Here is a 23,496-nt window from a genome sequence, read left to right as displayed (position 1 = left end):
CCAGAGGCAGGGCTGCCAGCCTTTGATGGTGGTATCTAATTGTTTAGAGATATGCCACGGGGCGGTATGTAGGCCCCACAGGTTGAGTCAGTACTTCAATTATATTACTGAGATTTTCATCTGTGAAAAGGTGGAAAAGGCGTCTGGGGTCAGGTAAAGAGAGAGAGGGAGAGGAGAAGAGGGTGTCTCAAAGGGTAGAGAAAGCCCCTTTGATGGCATTGGGGATTTGAGAGGTCCCATGGGAGTCTCTTTTGCAGCCTCATAGAAGGGTTTAGCCAAAAGAGCAAAATTGGAAATCCAGTGTCTAAAGAAGCCTATTAGACATAGGAAAGAAAGAATCTGATCAGAGGTGGTAGGTCGTTGGAGACTGTGTAGGGCAGTGTTTCCCAACCTTTTTTGTGCCATGCCCCACCTTAACCTTTCTAAAATTTTTATGTTCCCCCCTATGTAACATACATAATTTTTAACATTAAAAAATTGATTTGTTCACTTAATAAACATAAATGATAGGTTCTAGGAAGAAATCACTATGAAATTGTTAACAAAACACAGTAAGTAAAATTTCAAAACATATAATGAAAAACAGAAATTTAAATTCCAAATAATTTTACTACAGATTTTTCTATATTAATTTATTATTTTAATTTAGTGTGATCCTTGCACTTGATGCTTGCTGCACAGAGATTATATTAGGTTCCAATTAGCTTTAGTCTCAAGTCTCCACATTGTGTTATATCCAGCCAATTTCTTTTTTTTACCAGTAAATCTTTTACAGCACTAAATCCACATTCAGCTAAAAATGAAGATGGAAACAGTAGCAATAGTTTTCTTGCACATTTGATTGAATTTGGGTATTTGATTTCTGTTTCCTCACAAAGCCATGCCATCGCTCCTTTGATATTAAATAAAGCTTTAACTGACTCATCATTTTGCAATTCTGCGAGTTCTTCTTGATACTGCATATTTGATATATCAGACAAATCCACTAACATTGGCTGCATCATCCATGTTGGGAAATCAATTTGTTTTAAATCATAAAATCTTTCTTTTAAATCAGCCGATAGAATATTCAAATGATTGACAATAACAAGTAAAGCAGTATCAGTTACTTCACATTTTTGGAGCCAATGAAACTGTTTAAAGTTTTTGTTGTTAATATGTTTCTGACATAACTCAATATTGGTAATGAAACCAAATATCTTTGCTTTTGCATCGACAAGAGTTTTATTTGTTCCTTGAAGTTGCTTATTTAATATATTTAGTTTTTCAAAGATATCAGCTAAATAACTCACAAATGCTTTACCATCTATTGTTAACAGATACTTCATTTCAGGTTTGTCGCTTAAAAAATCACTAAGAGTATCAAACAGTTCCATAAATCTTTTCAAACAGTTTCCTTTAGATAGCCATCTTACTTCAGTATGAAGTAAAAGTCTCACATGGTCTTCATTTTGTTCTTCACAAAATAGCTTGAAAAGACGCTCACATTTGGCACTAGCTTTAATAGCATTAACATACTTTATTACTGTATGTAATACTTCATTCAGAACAGGCGAGATATTTTTAGCTACCAAGTTTTCCCTATGAATAACACAATGCACAAGAATCATTTCTGGATTTGCATCTTTCATCAATTTTAAGCAGTCATTTTTCTTGCCCATCATATTGGGAGCACCATCTGCAGCACAAGATGTTGTATTTTTCATTGGTATATCATTGACATCTAAGTAGTTTTTTAGCTTATTATATATATCTTTGGAGGTAGTGGTGCTTTCTAATCTTTTACAGAACAACATTTCTTCAGCAAAATGTCCTTTATCAGTATATCTTACGTAAGTTATCAATACTGCCTCACTGTCTCTCAAAGTTGATTCATCCATTTGCAAGGAGAATTTTCTTGTTTTCAGCTTTTCAATAAGTTGTTTTTCAATATCCTCACTCATTTCGTCTATTCTTCTGCTAACAGTATTGTCACTGAGTGGCATAGCTTTTACATCTTTGTCTTCTTTTTCAAGAACCATTTTAAGAAATGCTGATATTGACAATTTTATTAAATTCTCTCCTATAGTGTGATTTTCTCCAGTTTTAGCGATGAATAAAGAAATTTGATAACTAGCCTCAAGAACACGATTATTAGTTGAAGTATGAGCAGTAAATAGAGACTTTAATGTTGTTCTTTTTTCAAAAATTTTCTTTAAAGTTTTAAAGTAACTCAAATCTGAATTAATATGAGCACTATGTTTCACCTTCAAATGCACCTCAAGACGACCTCGTTTCATTGATTCGTTGGTCAAGCACTGCTGGCATAAAAGACAAAAAGGAATCCGCTCATCGTGAACAGTGGGTATGAACCCAAATTTTAAATATTCCTCTGAATATTGACGAGTTCTTTTCTTGCTTGCACCACTCATTTTACTATGGGCTATAATAAAAATAAGATCAATTAAAAACTAATATTAAAATATGTGTTAAAATATATTCAATGTGACATAGAGTAAACGTATTCTAAAAATTCATATTTATTTAAATGTATATAACACATTTACTACACTACCACCACAAATCAAAAGGTATCTATATTTTTTCCACTTGACCAAATTTTCTGGAAAGTTATGCTTCTAAAATTAAAATTGTCGTGCATGCACTATTATAGCCCCAATAATATTTATAAAATATTAGTGCTTTCTAGCCCCAATGCAAGAAGTACTTAATAAAGAGTTTAATATTGATAAAAATAAAATCAAATACTTACCAATTATATCTATACAATATATATGTATATTTATTAAATCAATGAGCTTTTACAACAGTTTTGACTGACACTTATTTCAAATTAACACCAACTGAATGATGTGAAACACTACAGAAGTTGCGATGGGCCTATTAGGTGAGAATAACTGCGTTGTTTAGCGAGTTTTTAAAACATCCGGGGTTCCCTGCGGCAGACGGCACGCTCCGCGGTGAACCCAGGACGAAGTTTACTTGACGATGCCAGTCACTCAGTTGATATTTTGGTCTCTTCAAATGAAATTATTCTTAATAATTATTTACCGCAATTATTTAAGAATTGCATTTTTTGTTAAATTTGGCACCGATATCTAGCATTGCATTTAAATGGCCCGGGGCAAAAGAGTTAAAGTCGTGTCGAGTCCATTTTCAAATTGCCCCCCTTAACTATCGAATTGCCCCTCTGTGGGGCATGGGCCCCACGTTGGGAAACACCCGTGTAGGGTCTGAGTTTGATCTAGAGTGAGACTTTGAGTGGTGGGGGTTAAGGCAATGCCTAGATAGACTACGGACTGAGAGTGAAGTTGAGCCTTTGTAGAGGAGACCCGGATACCCCTTTGAAGCGAGGAAGTTGAGAAGGGTGGCGGTGTGTTCTCTGGAGGCGGACAGCGAAGGGCTGCAGAGGAGTAGGCCATCTACATATTGTAAGAGAGTACTAGTTTTGAGATTGCATGCAGCCAGATCTCAAGCTAGCACCTGCCCAAACAGGTGTGGACTGTCCCTAAATCCCTGGGGCAGGACAGTTCACATAAGTTGTTGGGCTGCGTTAGTGTCTGGGTCCGTCCAGGTGAAGGCAAACAGAAAGTAAGAGTCCGGGTGAGGAATGGTAAAGAAGGCATCCTTGAGGTCTATGACCGTGGAGTGAGTGGTGTTTGAGGGAATGTGTGACAGTAACCTGTAGAGATTAGGGACTACTGGATGGAGGGGAACTACCACCTCATTGATTAGGCATAAGTCTCGTACGAGGTGATAAACCCCTGAAGGTTTTTGAACAGGAAGGATGCGGGTATTGCAGGGAGAGTCCGTGGGGATGAGTAAGCCTTGGTTCAAGAGGTGGGTAATTATTGGTTTAAGGCCCTGGTGGTGACTTGCTGAAATAGGGAATTGAGGTCCAGATGGGAATTGGGAGGGATTCTTTAAGTGGATGTGAATGGGTTGGTGGTGGGCAGCTACTACAGGGGTAGAAGTGTCCCAGACTTGAGGGTTGACAATATCTGGTTGAATAGGGGGTGTGACTGGGTTAGGGTCATCTGTAGTAGTGGGACAGCCTTCACTAAGGTGTGGTAGAAGTAAGTGGGAAGATGTTGTCAGCCGGATAGTGGCTCTGAGACTTTGTAGAACGTCCCGACCCAGAAGGGGTACAGGGCATGATGGCATAGCTAAGAAAGAGTGCGAAAAGGGGAATCCATCCAAACTACGTGTCAGGGGTGGCGTGAGAAGGGGAATAAAAGAGGCCCATTCCACTCCCATAACCAAGACCTGTGAGGGAAATAAAGGTCCAGAGTGTGATGGCAAAACAGAGAAGGCAGCCCCTGTGTCCACAAGAAGTGAGATGGACTTCCCCGCTACCTGCAGCATTACCCTGGGCTTGGTGAGGGTGATGGGGGTCTTCAAGTCCGGGTCATGTCAGTCATCCATGAGACTGAGAAGTTTGAGCTATGGGCCCGCCTGGCTGGCTTGGCCCCCCATTTGGGTGACTTGTCCTCCATGTGGAGATGCTGAGAAAGAGCCTGTTACCCGAAGGGGACAATCTCTCTGCCAGTGACCAGGCTGCTTGCAGTCAGGGCAGGGCTTAGTGGGCGGCCTCGGGCAGGGGCACTGCCAAGCCCAGTGACCCTGTTTGCCACATTTAAGACAAGCTCCTGGTGGGGTTCCTCTTTGCAGCTTGGACTTGGGTTGGGCACCTTCTATGCATTGCCCCTGTTGATCTGCCGGCCTCAGGGCTGCCACAAGAGCCTGGGTTTGGAGAGTTACCTTTTGCTGCATGTGGGCCTGGCGAGCAGCCATGGCCTTTTCCTCCCGATCATCAAAAACTTTAAATGCCATGTTCATCAGGTCTTGGATAGGGGTTTGGGGCCCTTGGTATAGGCGGTAGGATTAGAAGAGTAGGAGCCTAAACACTTTTCGATTGCAGACAGATCAGAGAAGGAAAAAGGAGCATGAACTTAAACTCTTTCTGCTCTGGCCACCTCGCGGAGAGGGCAGAGAATGCTGTCTCCCTCTTGTGGCTTGGAGTGAGATCTGGTGTGAGCACTGACAGGGGAAGAGAAAGAGGGATGGGTATCTGCAGACAAATGAGAAACAGGATTCGGCGAAGGGAGAGGAGGATCCTGATAGGATGGAGGGGGTTGTGCAGGAGGGGAAGAGAGTTCCTCAAGGTTGTCGGTGAAGGAGGAAAGATCAGGAGCAGAGGGTTTAGCTGAGGTTTCTCTGGCTAAAAGGACCTATGCCATAGAGCAGGCAGCACAGAGATTAGGACGGGAGCGCAAATGCCAGAAGCCCTGAATGTAAGGGATCTCCGACCATTTCCCAGTTCTCTGGCAATAGTTCCGTAAATTGGTGAGGTGTTAAAGTCAAAAGTCCCTTCAGGAGGCCACCTGGTCTGGTTATCCAGTGGGTATCGTGGCCAGGCCGCAGTGGAGAAGATCAGTTTCTTCTTCTTTAGGGAGGGATCTATGTTTGAGAGATTCCAGATAAGGCACCCTAGGGGTGTTTTTGAGCCAGGTGTAGATTCCTGTGCCCCCATGGCCGCCCTCAGCCTTAGGGTGATCAGAGATGAGAATTGGTGTCCCACAGCTCAATCTCTGGTCACAGGACAGTCAGGCAGAGTGGGAATGTCCGGGACGTCTCCGTGGGCACACACACACTCGGAAAGGGTAGGAGTTCCCTGATGCAGCTACGATTACAGACAGGGAGTCTCGGATTCAGAAAGAACTGAGGGGAAGCTCTAGGCAGGGGACTTATTGCACCATGTGCTGAAGTGGGTGGGAGGTAGGAGATCTTGGTCTTCCTCAGAAGAGAAGGGGAGAGGAGCAGTCCTTGTGGACTCAAGCTCCTCCCGGGTTTCAGCACCGATTGTAAGGTATTTTCTACCAAGGAAAAAAGAAGGATGTAGACACCAAGTGTGGACAAGCAAAAGCTTTATTTAGAGTGCTCCTTGGCGAGGTCCACTGGTCCGCAAGACTGGGGCCAGGAAGGTCGTGCAGCTTCTCCTGCCTGGGGGTAATTTATAGCATTGGTAGGATGGTGGTGGTGTGATAGGTCATGGCAAAATTTCATTGGCTGACAGTTTCAAAATGCTCCTGGGCCATTTCTTTTGGTGGTCAAGGGCATAGATGGTTCCAGCCAAAGTCCCTGGACCTGGTTCTCCATGTGACTTTCCCCCATTGCCAACCAACCTCCCAGAAAGGGAAGTGTTTTCTGGCTGTGTGTATTTTCTCACCTGCTGGTTGTGAGCTGAAATAAAGGATGGCTCACCAGTTCTTGGCTCCATTGTTTCATTACGATCTATCCAAATTAAATGGAAATCTGCATGAGCCAGGCAGCTGTAATGGTGGCCACAGCTACTGGCCTTACAGAGGCCATCCTTACCATCCTGATGATAGTGCCAGGTGAATTTTGGGGGACAGTGATTATGCTAATCACTTGTGTAAAATCATTCATCAGTAAAGTCTATTTCTTTAAAACTAAGGGGATTGCATAAGACATAATGTTTCCAAAATGCATACTTCAACTTCAGCTAAGTATATCTGACAAGCAGTTTTCATGTACTATGTAGTTCCCGACCACTTCTCTTATTGAATATACTTTTTAATTTATTGTAGTACTCCAGTTTGCTGGGAACTACTGGTGTCGCATGGAAAAAACTTACTCAAGACACAAACTTATGTCAAGAGGAAGAGAGGAGGAGGCCTCCCAAGGGAGGCAAAGAAAGACCTCCTGAATCTCCTTCTCCCTTAGCTTTTATTGATTATAAACAAAACAGAGGTAACAGAATTACAAGGGAAGGAGATCAGGTGTCAAGGGGAGGAATGATTGATGGACTTTTTGCTGACATGGGGAAAGGGCTAATTTGGTCAGAATATTCTTTTTCTTTTGCTAATTGTAAGCACAAAGGAAGGGGTAATCTAGGACCTCTAGGATAACTTTCTAAAGCCTGTTCACATGCATTTCTTTGTGTCCACACAAAGGTTACCCACTCATACTTTCTTGGTGTTTGCATCCAAGAGACATTCACTCAGGGCTTTTATAGTAACTGACATTCCTCAATCTAAGTCAGAGGGTTCAAGGTTAGATGGGTGATTCCCTACAATTTATTATCTTTATTATTGGTGCATCAAGTCAATGCTAACTACTCAGAGCTATTATGTAAGTTAAAATTAGAAAACATGTGCAAATGTGAAATATTACATATTTCTTCTCTGTCAGCCCATTTACTCCAAATAATCCAGCTGCACTAAAAATGCAAGCTAAATGTCCATGGTTGTTAGCAATCATAGTGGGTAGAAAGGCTTTATAAGTCTAAGAAGAGCAAAGTAAAAGTTTTAATATTGTATACCATATTTTTTCAGATATTTATATGATCATGTGGTTAAAAAATTTTTTTAAGCTCATAAAAATAACTGAAGGCCATGGGATATAAAACCATAAACATCTGGACAGTAATCATCTTAATTTGTTTAACCTATTAAGTCAATATTTCCTCATGGCATTCCACTATTATTACAAACAATTTATTCAGACCTATATTTTGCTCATATTTGACTTTTAAAAACATGATATTAAGACAATAATTGAAGCAGTACAGGAGAGTCTTAGTTAGGACAGTCACAAACCAGAAAGGCGAAGATATGAATATTTATGGTTATAATCAAGAATAAGATTATTTAGATTTGTATTGCCTTTTTTCCTCCCTGGGGTCATATTTGAATTTCAAATTTTTCTGAACTTTGTTCACAGGCCATGCTGTTTTCAGTTAAAAATATTACTTTGTTTTTAAATTTATCTTTACTTCTTTGAATCAGTTTCTTAATTTTATTTCATGTCATAAAAGAGAATATCTGCTAGAAACAGAGGATGCGTGCTGTGTCTGAAGACCATAGAACACCTTCACCTTGATGGAGTGTAGGTCAAATAAGTTTGCAAATATGATGTATATGTTTGCTCACTTGTACAGTTTGCATTGGGTGTGAGAGACAGGCTGTGAGCTTGCAAGGTCCTTATAACCTAAAGCTTAGTTTTAAGACTAAGCCTTTCCCACCCTTTTAATACTAAGATCTTTTCAATATCCTTCTAACACTAAGACAGTGATGGGCAATCTTTTGAGCTTGGTGTGTCAAAATTCGCCAAAAAACCGAGTATAACTTGGGTGGTGTGTCACTTCAAGAAAAAAACCCATAATTTCATGATTGATATATATATATATATATATATATATATATATATATATATATATATATATATATCATGATATATATGTGTGTGTGTGTGTGTGTGTGTGTGTGTGTGTTTTTTATTTTTCTGAAGTTGGAAATGGGGAGGCAGTCAGACAGACCCCTGCATGTGCCCAACTGGGATCCACCCGGCATGCCCACCAGGGGGCGATGCTCTGCCCATCTGGGGCGTCGCTCTGCTGCAACCAGAGCCATTCTAGCGCCCGAGGCAGAGGCCACAGAGCCATCCTCAGCACCTGGGCCAACTTTGCTCCAATGGAGCCCTGGCTGTGGGAGGGGAAGAGAGAGACAGAGAGGAAGGAGAGGGGGAGGGGTGGAGAAGCAGATGGATGCTTCACCCGTGTGGCCTGGCCGGGAATCGAACCTGGGACTCCTGCACGCCAGGCCGATGCTCTATCACTGAGCCAACCAGCTAGGGCCGATATTTATAGTTTAAATAACAAAAAAGTATAATTGTAATATATAACCATTTAATAAACCAAAAACTATTTAACTTACCTGCTTAGTGACTTCTTTGTTCATCTGTCAGTTGGTTTCTTTTGTTGGTCTTGATATTATTTAACTTGTGTGGGGTGCCGTGAACTAAGATAAGTGAGGGGGAGGGGGAATTCTTTAACTAACCTGCCTATTAGTGACATTTTTGTTGCTGAATTTAATTGGCTAAATCTTCAATTGAAGGTTGGTATTTTGAACACTTCAAGCCCAAGCAAGTGGTACTAACTTTATCTGTCAATCTGTTTCTTTTGTTGGTTTTGATATTATTTAATGCTGAGCATAAGGTCTCACAAAAGTACGTAAAGGGAAAAGTTGTGAGTAAAGCCATTGCTATATTTTTTGGGGTGCTAAAAGTGTCTGGTAATCAGTTCCAGGCACTCCAAATTTCCTGTTTATAGTGTCACTCCTCTTGATTCTCCAAGCGGCACCTTTCCAGATTCTTAAGCTTTGACCTCAAGTCGACAAACACCTGAGCCCAGAGGCTGTCTTGAAATTCTGCAAGTTGCATCTTATGTAAATTAAGATGGCTGCCACTATTTCTAATGGCGGGAAATGGCACCCATAGCATAGGCCATCGCCTCTACCAGCCTTCCCATCAGTTATCTCAGTAATGATGGTCAATTAGAAATCCACGACACCCCAGAACAGTAAATTGGATGATGGTTGCTGTGGTTATGTGGTTGCTGGTAATGGCGATCACAGGGCTCCCAGAGATGCATCCCCCCACAGCATTCCACTATTCCCTGCTCCGCCAGTAGGAAGTGAGGTCAAAGATCCCCTAATGGCCCAACCGGAAGTCCCAGAACTAGATGCTCTGTGCTGGAGTTCTGTTGTTTTGGCCTACAGACCTCCTGCACAGAGTGTCTACACTAGAGCAAATGTTTTATCCTTGGCTACTGCACCTGGCTGTGCAGGAACCAAGGATGACACATCCTTCTCTGGTATGCAGCTGTATGCGGCCGCTTGTCATCGAAAATGGCTACGCATGTCAGTGCTGACATGCGTGCCATAGGTTCGCCATCATGGTACTAAGATTTTCTCAATACTAAGCTTTTCCCCACACTGTTGACTGTTGTATGATGTGGGGTGGTGCACTCTTATGAGGAATCCCATTTATGCCTCAGATAAGTGGCTTTGTATCAGAGACTTCCTTATTTATATATTGGCTTAAAGGCTTTAATTATTTATACTATAAAATGAAGCAGACTGGAGCTCTTGCTTGCTCAGTGTCTGCCATCAGCATTGCAGAGGAGAGGCAGCCAAGATGGTGGAGTGCTAATGAAGAAGCCAGTTTGTGCAGAGAGAAGGAGATGGGGATCAGAGGTGAATAAGGCTTGTGAGGTAGAAACCTTTGATTCTAGGAAACTTGGATAAGTCAGTGGCTTTGGGAGCCCTGAATGGAGAGGGAAGTGTTTTCCCACTGTGTGTATTTCTCGCCCACCGGGTGCGAGCTAGGATTAAAACTAATGGCCCACCAATTCTTGGCTCTGTTGTTTCATTGCTGTCTGTCCAAATCAAATGCAAACCTGCATGGTTCAGGCAGCTGTGATGGTGGCCATGGCTACTGGCTTTACATGGGGATTTCGGAGAAAAAAGATAAAGGAGAGGACACTGAGCTTTGGGAGAAGACATAGTCTGCAACAAAGGGGTAATTAACCAAGTAAGTGCAAATTATTCCATAAATTTATATTTGCTTCCTAATATAAATAAATAATGAGAAAAAGAATCTCTTATAATAAGTCAACCAACCTTTGTTTGTCTATATACCATAATGGGTTTCAGAGAGAACCTAACACTTGAGAGAGAAATGAAAAATCAAAACAAACAGCAGAATAAGATACCCTGGCTCCTGCTATGAGTCCCTTCGGTTCTCCCTGGGGACACTCCACTTGGGAGCCTTGACACCATGCACTCTCTGACCCTCTAGCAAATAAGTGCCTACTCTGTGCAAGTGCTCAAAGCACACACACAGACACGCCTAGAAAACGTGTACCGGGAGACCCAAGCGGGCAGCAGAGTAAGTGAAAGCTACACTCACGTCCTCCCAGGACCAAACTGGAATGACAACTAAATTAAAAAAAAAATCACCCTGAAGAACCAACTCAAGACTAAATAAAAAGGAGTCTTAGAACCAAGGATTCACAACAGAAGCCACATCAAGACTGGTAGGAAGGATGAAGATGCAAAAAGCGCTGATCGCGCTTCCATGAGCCACAGCTGAGGTTCAAGAAGGAAATCTCAGCTGTGGGGGGAGTTCCCCCTGAGGTGTGTGGCCTAAACCCTTAGCCAGGCTCTCAGGCTCTCAAGCCCAGAGCACCAAAACTGGAAAGAGGTGCCCACATAGCATCGGGCTGTGAAAAGCAGCAAGGTTGCGTCTGCTGGAAAGAGGCGAGAGTCTGCAGAGACTCAGGCGTTCTCCTAAAGGGCCAACACAAAAATCTCAACTGCAGTCACTAACCCTGGGCTCTGGTGGAGGGAAGGCTGAGTGGACTAGAGTCACAGGAGGAGAATCTACGGTTTGTGGCTCTGAGGAGAGACACAGGAAGACAGCTACCAAAATCTCTGTGCTGAGTGAGTCACTCTCCACTAATGCAGTCACGATCATCTTGGGCAGAGCACTCCCCTCTGTGCGGCATCAGCTTGGGGGAAAGAAATTTGCCCTACACTGTGGAGATTTAGGCCAGGTTTAGAAGTCAGCTGCTTTAGCCAGGAAGTAGAGGTATGGACAGACTCAGCGAGAGTGTCTTAGCTGCCTGGTTTCGAGGCAGGAGCCATTCCCTTGAATGACTGGCATTTCCCCTCACAGGAGATTCAACAGCACTACGCTAGTGGCTGCCTGGAGAGCCACACTCTGAGTTCTGAGGCTATACCTGCCAGACTCCTAGTGGGTCTGCACTGCTAAGGTCAGGGCAAAAACGGACAGACTGAGACCTAGGACTCTGGGGTTGTACACCTACCACCTTCCCTAACACTCATGGGAGATCCAGTTACCCCATCCTGATTCCACCAGAGGCCTTTTCTCCGACTGAGCCTAAGAAGCAGCCTGCAGGCAGAAGCAGCCAGAGATGGATCTCGGGGTGCCTTCGGACTTTGGCTGACCTGTCCCTGGGCCCGGAGCTGGTAAAAGCCAGTCTTGGTGTACAGCTTGGTCTTTCCCATGTGCACTTGAGTCCAGCAGTGGCTTCCATAAACTGTGGACCACTTGTAGCTCCAAACAGGTAGCTGAGGGCCAGTTATGGGAAGCATCTTACCTTGGTCTGCACCAGATTCTATCCCAAGAGGACCAGTATCAACACACACAGTGGTCAACTTTAGACAATATCACAGCAGGATCTGGTTAGCTTCACAAGCAGCATATCCAAAGGAGAGCTCATGAAGCACCAAACCCAGCTGAGGCAAATTCTGCCTCCTTGGTCAGCACCTGCACAGCAGCTGGCGTGCTTTGCTTGGGATAGAACCTCAGTCAGCCAGCCTGTGGGTCCATCCCACACACCATGGGCCAATAGCAATCAAGACTTAATTACAAGAGGGCCCACATAACCCACACAGGGGACATTCCTGGAGCACTGAGCTCATGTGATCTAGAAGACTGCATCACTGGACCCAAGAGAATACCTTCTACATAAGGCCACACCATAAAGACTGAGAAATGTAGCAGATCTATCTAATACATAGAAAGAAACACAAAGAGGCAGCCAAAATGGGGAGAAAAAGAAACAAGCCACAAATGAGCAAACAGGAGACATCTCCAAAAAAGAGCTAACTGAAATGGAGATAAGCAATTTATCAGAAATAGAATTCAAAGTAACCATTACACGAATGCTCAAGGAACAAAATAAGACCTTCAACAAAGAGATAGCAAGCATAAAAAAGAACACAGAAACCATAAAAAGGAATCAGTCATAAATGAAAACTATATGCCTGCTTTTGCTCTCAAAAGATCTCCACCTTAGGTAAATGATAAAGTCACTCTGGTCATGTTTAAGTGCTGCAACATGTGAGTAGCCTTGAGCAAGTCTCTTAACTTCTGTGATTCCTTATCTCACTGAGCTGTTTTAAGGCTTATAGCTGAGGTGCCTAGGAGAGTGCGTGGCAGTGAAAAAATGATAGTAGTACCATGAGGAGAGTGTGTCTTTGTTGGATTCCCTGAGCAGAGACTCAGAACTGTGGGTGAAGTTAGATCAGGAGAAGATGTCTGTGTAGACCAGGGTAATCTAAAATTGAAAAGACTGTGCTTTATTTAGAGGCTAATATTTATTATGAGAAGAAAAAGTAATTACTCATAAATGTGCTTGGAAATTTATATCACGAGACTTTTCTATAAGCTCATCTGGACAGTCAAGGAGCTTCTTGACTGTTATGAAGCCAGCATTGCTGATTAGGATGGAAACATCACCAACTTCTTTTTTTAACCTGAATTGAGTACCAAGAGCAACACTACCAATGTAGTACATATATAACCTAGATCAGTGGTTTTCAAATGCTGGTTTGTGGACTGGTGCTGGTCTGCCAGAAATTTCTTGACAGCCTGAAAACACTGACTAGGTTTAGATTTTCCCCAATTTTATACACCTCTTATCCTTGTTTAACACAGACTGAGTTTATGCAGTCTGAAACAAAGTATGTTTTATTTCATTTGCTGAGTGTGCAGTGCATCAATGATCCAAGTCTGTGCTTATCTTCTGATTTCTTCCTTTCTTATGAGAATTTCAACATAGCAATGCTGCTTTCCTTCTATATTTAGAGCTATTCTTATACTCAGTGGAGAGTAATTTGTTCTATGCTCTAAGTAGCATATCATTTAAATCAATGTGATCAGACATATGCCATTATAGCCCTGTCATATAAATCAAGACCTAGTACACATAGAGAAGATTCACATTCATGCTTTAAACACACAGCATCATTCAGAACCTGTCTGTCCTGTTTTCTTTAACTGATTGGTTTTCCTCTCCCTCCCACAAATGTTTAAGCATAATATCTGTAAAGGGAGGAACAGAGTAGACACTGTTTGCTGCTGTAACACTGGCTAGAATAGGTATTCAATAACTTTTATTTAAGAAATAAAAATTCTGAGTAGAAAATTGGAGCCTTCCCCTTAGGGCAGTGGTTCTCAAAGTATGTGCCAGGGTGCACTGGTGCACCCTGAAAGATTTCCAGGTGTGCCCTATGGTATTCCAAAGAAATATGTGCCTGCTGGGGACCAAAAAACCAATAGAGTTTTTGGAGTTTAGATTTTGGGGGACAGAGGTGTGGGGAATTGGCTGTAAACTGACAGACTGCCCAACCCCCTACCTCACTTGCCTGATTAGGCTGCAAAAGGCTGTTAAGCTGTGGTGCTGGAGTGTTTACACTACCCTCCATGCTCCCCGGAAAGACTGGAGGCAAGTTTCTTCTATCCTTTGTTTGGTGTCAAGTTAAGATGACATGTATGGTGGGGGTTTTCTGCACTTAACACAATTAAGAGTAAAAAGAGAGAAATTCTTCAATGTATTGATGAGGAAATGAGAGTTTGCCTTTCAAATATATGTCCAAATATTGAAGAAAATGCTAGGACACATCAGGCTCATGTTTCTCACAAACACAAGAATGAAAAAACTTAACACATTTGCTCTGGGACCTGCCGAATTTACTAAATCTTACTAAGAATGTATCTATCTATATATATAAAGATAACTTTTTGGTCTTCTTTTATTTTTTAACCCCTCTTTTTTATGAATTCTAAAAAGCATAACAAAAAATGTAACATAAAAATGTTTTTTAATGTCAGAATAAATTTAATTTTGAGGTATTTATTTTGTTTAATTACCATAAAAACACACTTGGACTTTATATTTTTTCTTTAATATTTGACTTAATTATTATAACATATTTCTCAGAAATTTGTATATAGTGCACCTACAATTATTTGTAGGATTTTAAATGTGCCCCGGCTTCAAAAAGTTTGAGAACTATTGCCTAAGGGCATATTTTCGATGTGTAGTCCTGACTCTTATGTTAGAAGTGAGCACAGGAGCCCTGGCTGGGCTGCTCAGTTGATTAGAGCATTATCCTGATATGCCAAGGTTGTGGGTTCAATTCCTGGTCAGGGCACATATAAGAATCAACCAATGTATGCATAAATAAGTGGAACAAATCAATGTTTGTCTCTCTCTTAAAAACAAAAATGAGCAGAGGATTTTCCAGGATCAACAACAGGATATGGTGCTGTCCCATTGCTCTTCTTCTTTTTTTTTTTCTCTTCTTCTTCTTTCCCAAGTGAGAGGAGGGAAGATAGACAGACAGACTCCCACATGCACCCTGACTGAGATCCACTTGGCAACCCCCATCTGTGGCCGATGCTCTGCCCATCTGGGGCTGTGCACACAATTAAGCCATTTTCAGTGCTCAGGGCCAATGTGCTTGGACCAATTGAGCCATGGCTGTGAGAGAGGAAGAGAGAGGAAAAGAAAGAGGAAGGAGAAGGAGAAGGAGAAGGAGAAGGAGAAGGAGAAGAAGAAGAAGAAGAAGAAGAAGAAGAAGAAGAAGAAGAAGAAGAAGAAGGAGGAGGAGGAGGAGGAAGAGAGAAAAAAAAGAGGGAGGAGTTCCTTTTTCTTTATTTTGCATTCATTATTTTCCTTACTGTAAGTATGTAGCAACAGTCTATTCAGCCTTGGGGTCACAACTCTAGAAGGACTCACATATAAACTGTAAACACCTGTTGGGAGGCAGAGGCAGATTAAGGTTGGTTGAGGCCCTGGGTGCAGAAGAAAAATATTGGGCCCTTTATCATTAGAAAAAAGTGTCAAGTTGGGGTTTTACAGGGCCCTTCACAAGTTGGGGTCCAGGGCATGCACCTGGTGCACCCTCTGTTAAATCTGCCTCTGTTGTGAGGGATTTCTCTGTGAACATCCATTCTGTGACAAGAACTGCAGGAAGGCTGTGCATATCAGTTTCTGATTCCATACTGCCTGGGATAGCTGGTTTGAATTTCCCAACCACTACTTAGTGGGCAACAGGTGAAAGTTTACTTCTGCCAGTGACCACGTGGTTTAAAAGATGAGATCTGAAGTTTGACCTTGGAAATCAGGATTCAGTTATAAACCTTAAAAATTTTTCACAGATGCTACAAATATATATATAAACATTCCTCATTTGTACAAATAAGGTAAGACGCTCCACCAGCAAAAAGATTTTAACTTGCCCTTCTGTGATACGTTATTGTGGTAGTCTGAAAGTGAACCCTCAACATCTCAGGTATGTCTGTGATAAGGTGGTTGTTGTTTTTTTTCTTTTTCTGTTGAACCAATGCAGTCAATTAGAGGTATACCAAGCAAAATCAATTATGATTTGGCTTGTCTAAGGGATCACAGTCATTAAATATATAGTTAGGACACTTCTACATGCCACATCAAGGATAAACGATAACTACATAGCTTTAGTTTGGTCTGTGCTTATTGTTCAAAATGACTTCTCATCCAGGATGCCAGGTATCAAGGCTGAACATTCAGTGCTAATCTATGACCAAGGAACACAAGTTTTCAAAGTTATTGAGGTCTCGGTGGAAATAAAACACTAGCATACTGCTCTGACAATTTGCATCTTGATTACTCCTCTGTGGAATACTTCATAAAAATGCTCTGGTACCTTCTCTCCATCCAGAACAAACAGTGGAAATACTTGTTTTTTATAAGGATGGAAAGGAGTTTGCTTCTCCTGAATTCAGAAGAGCATATAATTAATTCTCTGCAAGACCCAGAAGAAAAGTTGAACAATAGGTTACAGTGGTCGGCAAACTCATTAGTCAACAGAGCCAAATATCAACAGTACAACAACTGAAATTTCTTTTGAGAGCCAAATTTTTTAAACTTAAACTATATAGGTAGGTACATTTTTATTAACTTAATTAGGGGACTCCTAAGCTGGCCTTTGCTAAAAATGTCCTCAATCTGATTGAGCCACATGTGGCTCGTGAGCCGCAGTTTGCCGACCACTGGAACCGTTAGTAGTAGTATGTCATATTTGACCATTTCTGAAACTGAGCTTCTTGGGCAGAACTAAACTATAGATATGGAGAAGAAGTAAGTATTTATGGAGCACCCCATATTATCTTGTTCCATATTTGAAGGTGTTAAGTGTTTGAATATGAGCCAGTTTTCACTTAAGAGTGGCCAGAGTAGTTGTTTGTAGTCCGCGTAAGTCAGTGTGCCAGGTGATTGGTGCGAAGAGCTGAATTTGTAAGGTTGGCTCCGGCAAAGTCAACTGTACTTTGCAGTGTGGTCCCAGCACGAGTCCATGCAAGCTTTTCAGGCTTGGCTCTCCTGACTGTTCTGGGAAGCCTGTGATTAGAGAAGGTAGAATGAATGTGTAAAATGCAAAGAAAAACACAAGTCACAAACTCACTGGCCAGTGGCCCCTGCAATCCTTTCCACTAGGAAGTGAGGTGGGAAGTAGCCGGGGATTTGAGTTAGAGAGAGAAGCTGTGCAAGAACTTTCCAGTGTGATGGGCTGCTTGTCACAGGCTAGTCTAGCTCCTCCCTTCTCACTAAATGGGAGAACTCTGGAAGCTACAAAAAAAAGTGGCCCTGGAGAGTGATGTGTGGGGTACTCATGCCAGTGTGAAGACAGAGAAATCTTTAACAAGGAAAGGAGGCTGACAGCAAATAAATACCGTATTTCCCCGTGTATAAGACGCACCTTAAATTTGAAATTTGAATAAAAATGTATTACATGAAGTTATTGAATTCAAGTTTTATTCATTATAAAATTTATACAACTCCTCATCACTGTCAAAACTCCCATCCATTAACTTGTCCTCATCTGTGTCTGATGATAAATCACTGTCTTCAACAATGAGTGCAAAAACAAGTATGAAAAAGTGGGAAATGCAAATAAAAAATCTACAACCACTGTATAAGACACACCCAGTTGTTGTTTTTTTTTAATAATTTTATTTTTTTAATGGGGTGACATCAATAAATCAGGATACATATATTCAAAGATAACATGTCCAGGTTATCTTGTCAATCAATTATGTTGCATACCCACCACCCAAAGTCAGATTGTCCTCTGTCACCTTCTATCTTGTTTTCTTTGTGCCCCTCCCCACCCCCTTTCCCTCTCCCATTCCCCCCTCCCCCCCCCCCCGTAACCACCACACTCTTATCAATGTCTCTTAGTTTCACTATTATGTCCCACCTACGTATGGAATAATACAGTTCCTGGTTTTTTCTGATTTACTTATTTCACTTCGTATCATGTTATCAAGATCCCACCATTTTGCTGTAAATGTTCCGATGTCATCATTTCTTATGGCTGAGTAGTATTCCATAGTGTATATGTGCCACATCTTCTTTATCCAGTCATCTATTGATGGGCTTTTTGGTTGTTTCCATGTCCTGGCCACTGTGAACAATGCTGCAATAAACATGGGGCTGCATATGTCTTTATGTATCAATGTTTCTGAGTTTTTGGGATATATACCCAGTAGAGGGATTGCTGGGTCATAAAGTAGTTCTATTTTCAGTTTTTTGAGGAACCACCATACTTTCTTCCATAATGGTTGTACTACTTTACATTCCCACCAACAGTGTATGAGGGTTCCTTTTTCTCCACAGCCTCTCCAACATTTGCTATTACCTGTCTTGCTAATGACAGCTAATCGAACAGGCGTGAGGTGGTATCTCATTGCCGTTTTGATTTGCATTTCTCTAATAGCTAAAGATGAGCATCTTTTCATATATCTGTTGGCCATTTGTATTTCTTCCTGGGAGAAGTGTCTATTCATATCCTCTTCTCATTTTTTTATTGGATTGTTTGTTTGTTTGTTGTTGAGTTTTATGAGTTCTTTGTATATTTTGGATATTAGGCCCTTATCTGAGCTGTTGTTTGAAAATATCATTTCCCATTTAGTTGGCTTTCTGTTTATTTTGTTATCAGTTTCTCTTGCTGAGCAAAAACTTCTTAGTCTGATGTAGTCTCATTCATTAATTTTTGCCTTCACTTCTCTTGCCTGTGGAATCAAATTCATAAAATGCTCTTTAAAACCCAGGTCCATGAGTTGAGTACCTATGTCTTCTTCTATGTACTTAATTGTTTCAGGTCTTATGTTTAGATCTTTGATCCATTTTGAGTTAATTTTTGTACAGGGGGAGAGACTGTAGTCCAGTTTCATTCTTTTGCATGTGGCTTTCCAGTTTTCCCAGCACCATTTATTGAAGAGGCTTTCTTTTCTCCATTGTGTGTTGTTGGCCCCTTTATCAAAAATTATTTGACTATATATATGTGGTTTTATTTCTGGACTTTCTATTCTGTTCCATTGGTCTGAGTGTCTATTTTTCTGCCAATACCATGCTGTTTTGATTGTCGTGGCCCTATAATAGAGTTTGAAGTCCGGTATTGAAATGCCCCCAGCTTCATTCTTTTTCTTTAGGATTGCTTTGGCTATTCGGGGTTTTTTATAGTTCCATATAAATCTGATGATTTTTTGCTCTATTTCTTTAAAAAATGTCATTGGAAGTTTGATGGGAATTGCATTAAATTTGTATATTGCTTTGGGTAATATAGCCATCTTGATTATATTTATTCTTCCTAGCCAAGAACAAGGTATATTCTTCCATCTCATTATATCTTTTTCGATTTCCCTTAACAATGGTTTATAGTTTTCATTATATAAGTCCTTTACATTCTTTGTTATGTTTATTCCTAAGTATTTTATTTTTTTTGTTGCAATCGTGAAGGGGATTATTCTTTTGAGTTCCTTCTCAGTTGTTTCATTGTTGGCATATAGAAAGGCTATTGACTTCTGTACGTTAATTTTGTATCCTGCGACCTTACTGTATTGGCTTATTGTTTCTAGTAGTCTTTTTGTGGATTCTTTGGGGTTTTCGATGTATAGTATCATATCATCTGCAAAAAGTGATACCTTTACTTCTTCTTTTCCGATATGGATGCCTTTTATTTCTTTGTCTTGTCTGATTGCTCTGGCTAGAACCTCTAGTACCACATTAAATAAGAGTGGAGAGAGTGGACAACCCTGTCTTGTTCCTGATTTAAGGGGGAAAGCCTTCAGTTTAGTGCCATTTAATATGATGTTAGCTGATGGTTTATCATATATGGCCTTTATCATGTTGAGATATTTTCCTTCTATACCCATTTTGTTGAGAGTCTTAAACATAAAATTGTGTTGTATTTTATCGAAAGCCTTTTCTGCGTCTATTGATAAGATCATGTGGTTTTTGTCCTTTGTTTTGTTGATATGGTGTATTACGTTAACCGTTTTACGTATGTTGAACCATCCTTGAGATTCTGGGATGAATCCCACTTGATCATGATGTATTATTTTTTTAATATGTTGTTGTATTCGATTTGCTAGTATTTTGTTTAGTATTTTAGCATCTGTATTCATTAGAGATATTGGTCTGTAGTTTTCTTTTTTTGTGCCATCCTTGCCTGGTTTTGCACACCCAGTTTTTAGACCACAAATTTTTTGAAAAATGGTGCATCTTATATATGGGGAAATATGGTATGTGCCTTTATGAATAAGAAAACCCTTACTATTGGCATATTGGAGCGTTGGTTTCCCGAAAGCATTCTTTTTTATTTTTAAAAATTTTTCCAAAGTTAGAAGTGGAGAGGCAGACTCCTGCATGTGCTTGACAAGGATCCACCCAGCATGCCCACCAGGGGCAATGCTCTGCCCACCTGGGGCGTTGCTCCGTTGTGGCCAGAGCCATTTTAGCGTCTGAGGTGGAGGCCATAGAGCAGTCCTCAGTGCCCTGTCCAACTTTGCTCTAAAGGAGCCTTGACTGCATGAGGGAAAGAGAGAGACAGAGAGGAAGGAGAGGGGAAGGGGTGGAGAAGCAGATGGGCACCTCTCCTATGTGCCCTGACCGGGAATCGAACCCAGGACATACACACGCCAGGCCAATGCTCTACTGCTGAGCAAACCAGCCAGTGCCTGAAAGCATTCTTTACATGTGCATCTCCATCATCACCAATGGAACAACTGAGGTGAATGGTCCTTAGGATGAATAAAGTATTCTGATTTTCCTGTGATAACTTAAGAGAAATGCACATTCAAATGAAAGGCATTGTGGTGAGGCAAAAAGAGCTGGATTTAAAATCAGCCTAAATATGTGTTTACATCCTGACTTAATCATGCACTAGCTCTGGGACCCTGAGCTTCTTTATCTATCTCTGTGCTTCAGCTTCTTTATCCTCAAGGAAGGATGCTATCACCTACCTTAAACTGTGATAGGGGTATGTATACAGGGGTGATTAGAGTACCCACTCAGGAGTCAACAGACTCATGCCCCAGTTGGAGCTTTGCTAGTTACTAGTTGTTTTTTATTGTAAGTTACCTAACTGCCCTAATTCTTGGTTTTCTCATTTTATTTATTTAATTAAAAAAAATTCAGTGAGAGGAGAGGAGGCAGAGACAGACTCTCACATGTGCCCTGAACAGGAACCACCAGGCACCCACCGGGGGCGATGCTTTGCCCATCTGGGGCATTGCTCTGTTGCTCAGCAACTGAGCTCTTCTCAGCGCCTGAGGCAGAGGCTATGGAGCCATTCTCAATGCCCGGGGCCAACTCTCTCCAATCAAGCCCTGGCTACAGGAGGGGAAGAAAGAGAGAAAGAGAGAGAGAAAGAGAGATAAAGAGAGAGAGAGAGATGAAAGGGGGTGGGGTGGAGAAGAAGATGGGTAGATGGGCACTTCTCCTATGTGCTCTGACTGGGAGCCAAACCCAGGACATCCACATGCTGGGCCAACACTCAGTGGAGCCAACTGAGCAGGGCTGGTTTTCTCATTTATGAAATGGAGATAATAATAGACCTTACTTTATAGGATTATGATGCAATACACACAGGATGCTTAGCATGGTGTATTGCACACATTAAGAACTCAGAAATCCTAATTTCCACTCTCCAGTTAAATTAAATGAATGTTGGAGACAGACAAATCAGCACCGAAAAAGGCAAACAGGTAAAGAAACTGATGTATATACAAGTACTTACATAGCATTCTTACTACCCATAGCAAACAGTAAGCACCCAAGATTTACCTGATCAGCCACTTAGTACACTTCTTGCTTTTGGCTGCAGTCACAATTATAGGCATAGGTTCTTGTGGCTCCAGCATCCCGAGCCATCTTGTATGTCTCCTAATTCTTCTTCTCGTTGATATCCCGGAGAAAAGCTCAGCTTGAAGGCAGGTAAAATTGAAGGCCAAGAGCCTTCCAAGTCCACTCCCAGCACCTGTTATGAGTACAATTTCACCAGCAACAATCTCCCATGGCTTTGACATTAAGGTAAAAATCATGGTCTCCAGAATGGTAGACCATGATTTTCTGAAGAAAACAAATAATTCCTCCGTGGAATTCATGTTGGGAACCATATTCTGACTGACACCTACATGGAAAGACAGTCTTGTATAAAGATGTAGGTGCCATTCCCTCTGAGTTTGCTTATTACATGAAGCTCATACTTTCTGAAATAGTGACAGAAACCGAGAAGTGATTTAAACATCTTTCCTGGTAGCAGAATCTGAACTTAGAAAGAGAAGACCCATTGGGACTGTTTCAGCCAAATTTCACGTGTAGTAAGTACCATGCTCAAGCGCGGCACATATCTATGTGCCTGGTAAGCACTGTAGGTGACGCATATTCATTAACCAGGAACTCTAACTATGCCCAAATTCAACCCAAAGGGGATGGTCATTATTTCTCAGAGTTAACCTTTTTCCTAATAATCATGAGTCCTGTTGGCTGATTTATGTTCAAAGTCCTGACGATATCATGTTTATGACATAACTGCTATGTCTTTGGTTTTATTTCTGTTTCCCTTTAGGTTTGTGCTCTCATTTGCACTATTGTTCTTTAATTATGTGTCACTATTTAAAATCTGAGATTCAAGAGAAAAATGTAAGCTCCTATTGATGTCATATACTTTAAGAAATTAGATGTCTTAAACCTTTTCTGATGAAGTCTCCATCAACTCTGGATACCCCTTTCCCAACCCTGAATTCCTGTGCCAAATAACTTACCCCTCAGACCTATGATTTTAGGACACTAGTGAGAGACAGATCTGGATTCCTGTGCTGTCCCTGCCAAGCTGTGAAAACTGGGGCAGGCTCCATGGCCTCTCTGGGCCTAAAACCCCTCCTTATCTTTACTTACTGACCCTCATCTTTACTTACTGACCACCTACAGTAAGTGCTTTACAAACGTTACCATATGTCTCAGATGCATGGTGCTGCTCATTAACAAGGCACCCTATAGGTTTGTTGAAGAATAACAAATCTCCCCTTGACAAGCTCATTCTGGGCTCCATCCTATTATCAGTTACTCGTACTTCAGTAAGAATGAGTTTATAAGATGCTTTACTAACAATAAGGTGAGAAAAAAAGGGAAGGCCTTAATTCCTCCAGGATGAGAAGACATGTTTAGCAGGGCACATATTGTGCAGGGGTGGGAGGTTTCCCTGAGTGGGGTGTCCAATTGAGAAGCATAGAATAGGGAAGGTGAAGTTCATAAAGAACAACAGGTCCTCACTTTGCAGTTTGGTTGAGAACAGAAATGTTACTTCTATATTAATGACTGTGGGTGGATAGATTCATCTATAGGAGGGCTTGGAGCATAGTTGGACACTTCAGAAATTGTTGTGATCTAAACTGTTGTTTCTTGGGTAATTCTGCAGCTGAGGCTGAGGATCAGAGAGAATATGTATGCAATTTATCCAAGGTCCCTGCGCTTGCTAGTGCAGGGCCAGGTTTCATTTT

General features: G+C 41.4%; 1 protein-coding gene across 1 annotated transcript in view; it reads right to left on the bottom strand.

Moving 5' to 3' along the window:
- The window catches only part of SDR16C5 (short chain dehydrogenase/reductase family 16C member 5), a 34,288-nt gene extending 11,318 nt beyond the window's left edge, over positions 1 to 22,970 (bottom strand). The window contains 3 exon segments of the mRNA XM_066379026.1: positions 7,215 to 7,308; positions 21,782 to 21,912; positions 21,915 to 22,970. Coding sequence (XP_066235123.1) covers positions 7,215 to 7,308; positions 21,782 to 21,912; positions 21,915 to 22,113 — 424 coding nt within the window. The 5' untranslated portion in view covers positions 22,114 to 22,970.
- Between the last annotated feature and the right edge of the window lie 526 nt (positions 22,971 to 23,496).

This window comes from Saccopteryx leptura, chromosome 3, assembly GCF_036850995.1.
Source record: "Saccopteryx leptura isolate mSacLep1 chromosome 3, mSacLep1_pri_phased_curated, whole genome shotgun sequence".
Taxonomy (NCBI): domain Eukaryota; kingdom Metazoa; phylum Chordata; class Mammalia; order Chiroptera; family Emballonuridae; genus Saccopteryx; species Saccopteryx leptura.
This window is presented reverse-complemented; position numbering and strand designations above follow the sequence as displayed.